At 46.0% G+C, this 10833-nt stretch overlaps 1 protein-coding gene across 1 annotated transcript; it reads right to left on the bottom strand.

Moving 5' to 3' along the window:
- Positions 1-2726: 2726 nt before the first annotated feature.
- LOC122205167 (proteasome activator complex subunit 2-like) lies at positions 2727-3514 on the bottom strand. The gene is given in 2 exon segments (XM_042913304.1): positions 2727-3091; positions 3094-3514. Coding segments are annotated over 2 exon segments (720 nt in total). The 5' UTR covers positions 3490-3514; the 3' UTR covers positions 2727-2767.
- Positions 3515-10833: the final 7319 nt, after the last annotated feature.

Here is a 10833-nt window from a genome sequence, read left to right as displayed (position 1 = left end):
AAAGGTAGGAGTGAGGGACGGGGCTGAAAATGAGGACTGGTGAAGAAAAGGAGCAGTCCTGCCACCAGGTCCCCTCCCTCACCCTGCATAGCCAGGTGGCTACCCCTCCCCCAGCAAAATAGTGTTGACGAGGGGGGTGGAGGGAGGAGGGGGAGGAGGGGGAACAGGAGGGGGAATAAGAGGATGAGGACAACAACTAGCTTATGTGGGACATACTATAGGTCAATCACTATTCCAAGCTCTTCACATTTATCAATTCATTGAACGCTAATGGTCACCTGTGAGTTATTTACTATTATTATCCCCATTTTACAGATGAGGAAACCAAGCCGTTCATCTGAGCTCTCACAGCCAACAAGAGAAAGGATCCAAACCATGCCATGTGGTGAGGAGGGACCGTAGAGTACAGTACTCTGTGGTTTGGACTTCATTTCTCTCTCCACGAGACCCATGGAAGGTTTTCAAATATGGGAGAGACCTTTATTTATTTATCCATTTAACAGTTAAGAAATATGCATCAGGTGCCTGTGGTGTGCTGGGCACTCTGCCAGGCGCTGAGCACTCCGGGGTGACAAAATGCAAGGCCGAGTACTCTGCCAGGGCAGGAACGGGGAGCCAGGGAGGCCTGCAGAGGGGCACCCAGTCCAGCCAGGGATTTGGAAAGGACTCCTGGGAAAGGCAAAGTTGAGACTTCAAGGCTGAGCTGGAGTTCACGTGGGAAAGTGGGGGCGCCCAGTGACCCACCTGTGGCCGTGTTGGCCCGGCCCGCTTAGCAGCTGAGAGCAGGCTGGGTCGGAGTTGAAGGCACCAAGGGAGACTAGGGCAATAGTTCAGGTCAGAGCCATGGAGTCTCTGGGACTCTCCTGGGGACGGACACGGGAGGGGCTGAGCATAACTGAGATGAATAAAAACAGCCCCTGCCACTTCTCGGGCACCCTTGGTTGCCAAATGCTTCAAGCACAATATCTCATTTAATCTCCCTCAAAATCCTATCAGGTAGGTATGATGACTTACGTGCATTTCACGGATGCAGACACTGAGACATAGCACAGCCTGAGGCACATAGCAAAGGCTTGGCTGAACCAGGATTTGAACCAGGCGTGACTGAGCCTGAAGCCTGAACTCTTTTTTTTTTTTTTTAACGTTTATTTATTTTTGAGACAGAGAGAGACACAGCATGAACGGGGGAGGGGCAGAGAGAGAGGGGAACACAGAATCAGAAGCAGGCTCCAGGCTCTGAGCCATCAGCCCAGAGCCCGACGCGGGGCTCGAACTCGCGGACCGCGAGATCGTGACCTGAGCGAAGTCGGACGCTTAACCGACTGAGCCACCCAGGCGCCCCCGAAGCCTGAACTCTTAACCACATAGTTCAGAACTTCTTTGAGCCAGACACAGAAGGATACACTACGAGTCCATGCATATAAAGCTTCAAGAACAGTCTAATCTATGATGGTAGAGCTCAGGTTAATGACTTTCTCATGGGGATGGAAGGCAAGGATACTCCCTGGGAAGAGAGATGAGGGGACTCCGGAGGCTCTGTCTTTTTTATTTTTTTAATTTTTTTTAATGTTTTTATTTATTTTTCAGACAGAGAGAGACAGAGCATGAGCAGGGGAGGGGCAGAGAGAGAGGGAGACACAGAATCCGAAGCAGGCATCAGGCTCTGAGCTGTGGCGCAGAGCCCGATGCGGGGCTCGAACTCACGGACTGTGAGATCATGACCTGAGCTAAAGTCGGATGCCCAACCAACTGAACCACCCAGGCGCCCCTTTTTTTTAATTTTTAATTTTAAGTAAACTCCGTTCCACATGTGCGGCTTGAACTCACAACCCCAAGATCAAGAGTCACACGTTCCCCTGACTGAGCCAGCCAGGTGCCCTAATGCTCTGTGTCTTGATCTGGGTGGTGATAACTTGGGTGCATTTTTATGGAAAAGTTCACCAGGCTGTACACTGAATCATGTACTTGCTGGATGTATGCTATACTTCAATTTTTGACAAGGGACATCCTGGAAGAAGTGCCAGTTGAAGTGAAACTGAATCATTTTGGGTGATTATTATAATCATAAACCAAATGCTTACGCCATATCAGGCGTAAATGCATCAAGCATTTATTAAGTGCTTGTGACGTGTTAGGCACTGTGCCAAGGGCTCCACGTGTTACTCTTTTATTTTATTTTGACAGTGGTTCTGAGGAGGCAAATATTATCCTGCCCCTTTTACAGATGAGAAAACTGAGGTCTCAAGAATGAAGTGACTTGCCTGGCTCGCGCAGGAAGTGGCTTAGCCAGAATTCCGGCCCAGGTTTGTCTGACCTCCAAGTCCGTGCTCTTGACATCACCTGCTCCCACCTCCCCCTCTGGGAGTGGTGGGCCTTGGTTTACAAAGGATGAGAGAGAAGAAACCAGAGAAGGCGCTGAGCAGAGGTAGAGGCCCCTTCCAAAGCTCCATGTCTGATTTTGTTTTTGTAATTGTGTTTTCTTTACCTTTTTTTTTTTTTTTTTAGTTTATTTATTTATTTTGAGAGAGAGAGACAGACAGGACAGCAAGCAGGGGAGGGACAGAGAGAGAGGGACACAGAGGGTCCCAAGCAGGCTCTGCACTGTTAGTGTGGAGCCTGACATGGGGCTCGAACCCACAAATCTTGAGATCATAACCTGAGCCATCCAGGTGCCCCGATGTTTTCTCTTTCTTCCTTTCTTCCTTTTTTTTTTTTTTTTTTTTTCCACACAAAGCATAGATCATTTATTTCCCTTCTGGCCCTGGGCTCAGTACATAGATGGCTTCTCTTCACCCTTTGGGTTGATAATTTTCTCTAGGTTGCTGCAGATGATATGACAAAGCTCAGCGTAGAAGGCCCTCAGGTCCAGCACCATGGCCCTGAGCTCCCCACGGGCTGCCTCATCTCGCTCATGTACCAGGGCCCGGTAATCCATTACACGAGTCTCCTTAGAGGCCTTGGCCACAGCATCCCCGCGTTCTGAGAAGTACTTGGAAATGGTTGTTTGGAAGGCTTCCGCTTTGGTCTTGACTGCATTCACCCTCTCCAGCACCTTCTCCTGGATTGCCACCCCAAAGTCATTTCCATCCTCTCAATCTTGGGGATCAGGTGCGGGATCCATGTGATCACCAGAATGCATTTTTCTTGGAGAGTCCACACTTCTGGCTTAACCAGGGCAAGTAGGGTGAGAACCTTCTCATTTCCAGGGAGAAAGCCACACTTAGGGACTTCTTTCTTCTCCTGCTTATCTGTTTCCATCTCATCCTCCTTGGGTGGGGGGTCTGGGATGGGGATGTCTAGTGGGGCCCGGAGAGAGGTCAGGTCAGCCACATTGAGGGAGTCCTCTTGCGAGAGTTGATTCAGGTGTATGATTTTCTGTGGCAAGAATCTGTAGAGGAATTCCTCTGCCTCCTGAAAAAGATTTTGCCTGAAGATATCCACCTGTTTGCGGGCTTCCCCGCTCAGGCGCACCCCACAAGGCTTGGCCATGCTGCTCCAGTTGCAAGATCTCCGGTCTCCCCCTTTCTTCTTTTTTTTTAACGTTCATTTATTTTTGAGAGAGAGAGAATGTGAGCAGCGGAGGAGCAGAGAGAGAGAGAGAGAGAGGGAGTCAGAGAACCCAAAGCAGGCTCCGTGCTGTCAGCACAAAGCCCGACGTGGGGCTTGAACCCATGAACCGTGAGATCATAACCTGAGCCGAAGTTGGCCACTCAACCTACTGAGCCACCCAGGCACCCCAAATGTTTTATTTTTTAAAGGGAGCCCCCCATACTTGTCGAAGCCTCAAGGTTCTACCTGCAAAACTTGGGTCTGCCCAGCTCTGAGTGTGGCTGGGAGGATGGCTGCTCCATCATTAGAATCTAGAGTGTGATTTAGCAATACCTTAACTCCCACTCTAGCTCATGACGGGGTGCCCTGGGATCCTCATCACATGCCACCCCCCTCACCAGTGTCCTGTCAAGCAGACCCTGAAAATCTCTCAGTAGCCTAAAAAAAGCAGGATTGCCCGCCCCTCCCAACTCCCAATTAAACACAGGCTGTCTTTCTGGCCCCTCCAGCTTCCTGTCTCCTCTCCACGCCCCTCCTCCCTCTCCCTCCTCTCTTTGTCTGCTGTCTTCCCACCTCCGCTTTCCCCCACTCACCCCTCTCCCTGACAGCAGCCGACTTCTGCCTTACTCCAGGGAGAGTCAGGACCCGGAGTCCTCCCCACCCAGGTTCAGACCCAGCACGACTCTCACCTCTGGGGGCTCAGGAGTCCAGCACTCACAGTCTGGTCCTGCCCCGTTGGGTGACTCTAGCCAGTCACTTTTTCCCTCTGGACATCAGTTTCCCCACTTTCCATTTATGCATAGCCTGGGCCCTGGCTCCTTGTCTTCAGTCATACTGGGTGTCTCCAGCTCTCTCCCCGGAGTCAGGAAGCAGGTAGACAAGGGAGTCCATCTTGGGGAGCTGCCTCCCTTCTTCACCAGCTGCCCACCCTGGCGGTATCTCAGGTGCCTGTCATTGGGCAAGCAGGGGAGGCAGCCTTTGATTCCTGGGTCTGATTGTCCACAAGCTCAGGGCTCATTGCTGAGACCCTCGGGGCATCCCTGTGTGGGGTCTTCTTGACCCTCAACTCCTTCTTTCTCTTCCTTCCAGGCTGTGACCCTTTCCCTAGCTGTTGATACGCACCCCCCCCCACCCCGACCTTAAACACATCACATCCATGCCTTGTATCCAAGAGGAGCTGTTTGAGCAGATGTTTAATATACAAAATAAAAATAGCAGTTATTTTGTTGAATGGATTCCCAATAATCAAAGCCATCTGTTTCCAACATCCCACCCTGGGTCCAAAAAATGTCTGCCGCCTTCCATGACAAAAGCACGACCACCCAAGAGCTGTTTGAGCATATTTATAAGTAGTTTTCTGCCAGGATTCACTGGAAGTATAAAAATAGCCCCACATACCCCCAACCTTTCTGCTGATGGCGTCTCATGGAGGAGACAGCTTTGCCTTCTGGATTATGGGTTATGGCTTCTTTTTTTTTCCCCCCTTGGTGTTTTCTTTGATTGCTTAAACAAACAAACAAACAAACCTCTTTTACTCTGAAGATGAGTCTCTTGCCATTTGCACTTTTTCTATGAGACCCATATTTCACTGCCCCCCCTCCTACTGCTGACCCAACTTCTTTTTTTTTTTAATGTAATTTATTGTCAAATTGGCTTACATACAACATCCAGTGCTCATCCCAACAAGTGCCCTCCTCAGTGCCCATCACCCATTTTCCCCTCTCCCCCACGGCCATCCACCCTCAGTTTGTTCTCTGTATTTAAGAGTCTCTTGTGGTTTGCCTCCCTCCCTCTCTGTTTGTAACTATTTTTCCCCCTCCCCCTCCCCCATGGTCTTCTGTGAAGTTTCTCAAGATCCACATATGAGTGAAAACATGATATCTGTCCTTCTCTGACTAATTTATTTCATTCAACATAATACCTTCCAGTTCCTTCCACATTGCTGCGAATGGCATGATTTCATTCTTTCTCATTGCCACGTAGTATTCCATTGTGTATATAAACCACATCTTTTTTATCCATTCATCAGTTGATGGACATGGAGGCTCTTTCCATAATTTGCCTGTTGTTGAAAGCACTGTTATAAGCATTGGGGTACATGTGCCCCTGTGCATCAGCACTCCTGTATCCCTTGGCTAAATTCCTAGTAGTGCTATTGCTGTGACCCAACTTCTGAACCTCATCATGCTGAGAGAGTGCCTGTCTCCAAACCCTCTCCTACTTCTGTGCCCATCACCGTTCCTAATTCCTGCAGCTCACCCTCTGACTGCAGCAGAGAAATCCTGCAATGCTATAATTGGACAATGGTGGGGTTGGGTTTTGTGTCTTTTTGTCTTCATTTTTCAGTACATAAGTAATCCAGCACACCTTTGTTGTTAAAATATCTCAAGAAGGAAAAGAATTCTCCCTACTAAAACCCCATGGGAAAGAGCCTAAATGTCCATCAACTGATGAATGGATAAAGAAATTGTGGTTTATATACACAATGGAGTACTACATGGCAATGAGAAAGAACAAAATATGGCCCTTTGTAGCAACGTGGATGGAACTGGAGAGTGTGATGCTAAGTGAAATAAGCCATACAGAGAAAGACAGATACCATATGTTTTCACTCTTATGTGGATCCTGAGAAACTTAACAGAAACCCATGGAGGAGGGGAAGGAAAAAAAAAAGAGGTTAGAGTGGGAGAGAGCCAAAGCATAAGAGACTCTTAAAAACTGAGAACAAACTGAGGGTTGATGGGGGGTGGGAGGGAGGGGAGGGTGGGTGATGGGTATTGAGGAGGGCACCTTTTGGGATGAGTACTGGGTGTTGTATGGAAACCAATTTGACAATAAATTTCATATATTGAAAAAATAAATAAATAAAACCCCATGGGACACTGTTAAGGTTGTACTCAGGTGAAAAATAGTCTTAAATGCTTTTATTTATAAAACACTGGAAATCAGCGAATTAAAGATTCAACCTAAGAAATTAGAAAAACCAGTAAAAAGGAGAGGGAAAAATAAGATGAAAGCTGACATTAATGAAATGGGGGGGGGGAATACTAAAAGAATAAATAAAAGTTGTTTGAAAAGAAAAAAAATTGTTTGAAAAGACAAATAAAATGATATATATCTATATTATTTTTTTTTTGAGAGAGAGAGAGAGAGAGAGAATGTGCACAAGTCTGAGAGAGGGGCAGAGGGAGAGAGATAAAGAAAATCTCAAGTAGGCTCCACACTCAGCATGGAGCCCAATGCTGGGCTTGATCCCACGACCCTAGGATCATGCATGACCAGAGCCGAAATCGAGACTCTGACACTCAACTGACTGAGCTACCCAGGAGCACCAAAATGAGAACAATCTTTATATGTTTGTTTTTTTTTTTTTTTAATTTTTTTAACGTTTATTTATTTTTGACACAGAGAGAGACAGAGCATGAACGGGGGAGGGGCAGAGAGAGAGGGAGACACAGAATCGGAAGCAGGCTCCAGGCTCTGAGCCATCAGCCCAGAGCCCGACGCGGGGCTCGAACTCACAGACCGTGAGATCGTGACCTGAGCTGAAGTCGGACGCTTAACCGACTGAGCCACCCAGGCGCCCCAAGAGAACAATCTTAACTAAAGGTAAGTCCAAAGAAAGAAAGCAAAGAGATACAGCAAAAATATACATTAGGAATGAGGAAGGCAATAGAAACACAGATGTGGATGTTATTGTTTTTAAATATGGTAATATGCTGGAATAACAAAACGAAATAGATGATTTTTTTTGCAAAATATAAACTATCAAAATTGACCTAAGAAGTTGAAAATTTTAACAGACTAAGAATCATGGAAGAGATTAGAAAGATAACTAAAGAGATTGCATTCTAAAACACTCTGGGTCAATGGTAAGACAAACTGGGGCCCCTGTCTGGCTCAGTCAGTAGAGCGTATGACTGTTGATCACTGGGTTGTGAGTTTGAGTCCCACATTGGGTGTAGAGATTACTTAAAAATAAAATCTTAAAAAAATAATAATGATAGGGGTGCCTGAGTGGCTCAGTTGGTTTGACTCTTGGTTTCGGTTCAGCTCATGATCTCATGGTTTGTGAGATCGAGCTGTGTTTGGGCTCTGCACTGACAGTGCAAAGCCTGCTTTGCTTGGGATTCTCTCTCTCTCTGCCCCTCTTCTGCTCTCTCTGCGCACGCCCTGTGCTCTCTCTCTCTCTCTCAAAAGAAATAAACTTTAAAATATATAATAATAATAATAATAATAATAATAAGACAAACTAATATTAAATGCATCCCCGGGCACCTAGCTCAGTTGGTTAAGTATCTGACTCTTGGTTTCAGCTTAGGTCACGATCTAACGGTTCGTGGGTTCGAGCCCCAAGTCGGGCTCCCTGATGACAGTGCAGAGCCTGCTTGGGATTCTCTCTCTCTCTCTCTCTCTAAATAAATAAATAAACAAATGTTAAAAAAAAATTTTTTTTAACGTTTATTTATTTTTGAGACAGAGAGAGACAGAGCATGAGTGGGGGAGGATCAGAGAGAGAGGGAGACACAGAATCTGAAACAGGCTCCAGGCTCTGAGCTGTCAGCGCAGAGCTCAATGTGGGGCTCGAACTCAGGGACCGCAAGATCATGACGTGAGCCGAAGTCGGAGGCTTAACTGACTGAGCCACCCAGGTGCCCCAACGAACAAACTTTAAAAAAACAATAAAAAAATAAATGCCTCCTAAGATGATGTGATGGAAAATATTCAACATCAGCTGCGTAGTATTGGGGCCCAAAATGTTCAACCTGAATCTAATCCTAAAGAAACAGACAAATTAAGATGGTAGGACATCCTACATGACAATGGACCTGGACTCAAAAAAAAGGTGAAAGTCATGGGGCACCTGGCTGGCACCGTCACTGGAGCATGAGACTATTGATCTCAAGGTTGTGAGGTCCAGACCCACATTGGGTGTAGAAATTACTTAAAAAAATTTGAGGTGCCTGGGTGGCTCCACCGGTTAAGCGTCCGACTTCAGCTCAGGTCATGATCTCGTGGTTTGTGAGTTCGAGCCCTGCATTGGGCTTGGTGCTGACAGCTCGGAGCCTGGAGCCTGCTTCAGATTCTGTGTCTCCCCCTCACTCTCTCTCTCTCTGCCCCTTCCCCGCTCTCTCGCTCTCTCTCTCTCTCTCTCAAAAATAAACATTAAAAAAAATTACTTAAAAATAAATTCTGGGAGGGGGTGCCTGGGTGGCTCAGTTGGTTTAGCGTCTGACTCTTGACTTCAGCTCAGGTCAGTCATGATCTCACATCTCACAGTTGTGAGATCAAGCCCTGAGCCAGGCTCAGCATGGAGTCCAAAGCCTGGTTGGGATTCTCTCCCTCTCTCTCTTCCCCTCCCCAACTCATACGCGTGCATGCACACACACACTCTCTCAATAAATAAATAAATAAATAAATAAATAAATAAACTTCAAAAATAAAATCTGGGGTGCCTGGCCTAATAAATAAACTTCAAAAATAAAATCTGGCTCAGCCAGTTAAGCGTCAGACTCTTGATCTCAGCTCAGGTCTTGATATCAAAATTGGGAGTTCAAGCCCCAAATTGGGCTCCATACTGGATGTGGAGAGCCTATTTAAAAAAATAAATTAAATAAAATCTTTAAAAAAATCAAAGTTAAGAAAGGGGGGAGGGGGGAGGCATAACTGTTCCAGATTCAAAAATTAAAGAAATGTGACAACCAAATGCACTGGAAACTTCTTGATTAGATTCTGGAGTTAAAAGGGAAAAAGAAAACAGCTAAGAAGACATTATTGGCACAGTTAGAGAAATCTGAACATACACAGTGTGCTAGATATTATTACATCCAGTTCTTCCTGGATGGATAATAGAACTTCCTTCTTTGGGATAATGGGATTTTGTTTATGTAGAAGAATGTCTTAAATCTTATGAGATACAATTTGTTTCTCTAAAATATTTTTTTAATGTTTATTTATTTATTTTTGAGAGAAAGTGCGAGCCAGTGGGAGCAGGGAAGGAGCAGAGAGAGAGAATCCCAAGCAGGCTCTGCACTGTCAGCTCAGACCTCAACACAAGGCTCAATCCCAGGAACCATGAGATCATGACCTGAGCCAAAATCAAGAGTTGGACACTTAACCGACTGAGCCACCCAGGTACCCCAAGGAATTATACTTTAAAATTTTTTTTAATATTTATTTATTTTTGAGAGACAGTAAGAGAAAGAGAGAGAGAGAACACAAGCAGGGGAGAGGCAGAGAAAGAGACACAGAATCTGAAGCAGGCTCCAGGCTCTGAGCTGTCAGCACAGAGCCTGATGCGGGGCTCGAACCCACGAGCTGTGAGATCATGACCTGAGCCCAAGTCAGTTACTTAACTGACTGAGCCACCCAGGCGCCCCTAGCTTTTTTTTTTTTAAGTTTATTTATTTATTTGGAGAAAGAGTGTGTGAGTGGGAGAGGGGCAAAGAGAGAGGGAGAGGGAGAATCCCAAGCAGGCTCTGCACTGTCAGTATAGAATCCAATATGGGGCTTGAACTCACTCATGTGATCATGGCCTGAGCCGAAGTTGGATGCTCAACTGATTGAGCCACCCAGGGGCCCCCATCTAGCCTTTAAAGATCAGATTATTCTGAGGTTATATAAAATATTCTAAATTTTTTTTAATGTTTATTTAGTTTTGAAAGAGACAGAGACAGAGCGCGAGCAGGGGGAGGGACAGAGAGAGAGACAGAGACACAGAATCTGAAACAGGCTCCAGGCTCTGAGCCATCAGCACAGAGCCCGATGCAGGGCTCACAACCACAAACCATGAGACCATGACCTGAGCCGAAGTCAGACTGAGCCACCCAGGTGCCCCTAAACTATTCTAAACCATTGGGAAAATATAGAATTCACAATCCATTTTGCTCACGTTACCTTAGTAGTAAAACACAATTTAAAAAGAAGAAGAAAAAGAAAAGAAAACTGTAGATCATTTTCACTTTTGAGTCCCTACTCCCACCCTTGGGATTAGGAGATTTTGTCATTAGGAACGTAGCTTAATTTATCACATAAACAGATTAAAGAAGGAAAAATACGAATAACTTTCTAACCAGAAAAAAATGTTATTTAAGCATTGAGTGAGCTCCCGTACCGTGCTATCCACACTAGGAAGGCTGTAACGGTTTGGAAAATGGAGCTTCTGCCCTTCAGAAAAATCACAGGTTTCTTGTAGCTGAGCATTCAATCAACCAGAGGAAGATAAAAAAAGAGACCACAACTCGGTTCTAAATTGAAAACAATGACATTCCGGGAGCGCCTGGG

Source organism: Panthera leo, chromosome D4 (genome assembly GCF_018350215.1).
Source record: "Panthera leo isolate Ple1 chromosome D4, P.leo_Ple1_pat1.1, whole genome shotgun sequence".
NCBI classification, from domain to species: Eukaryota; Metazoa; Chordata; class Mammalia; order Carnivora; family Felidae; genus Panthera; species Panthera leo.
The sequence above is the reverse complement of the archived record's forward strand: the minus strand, read 5'-3'. Positions and strand labels throughout refer to the sequence as shown.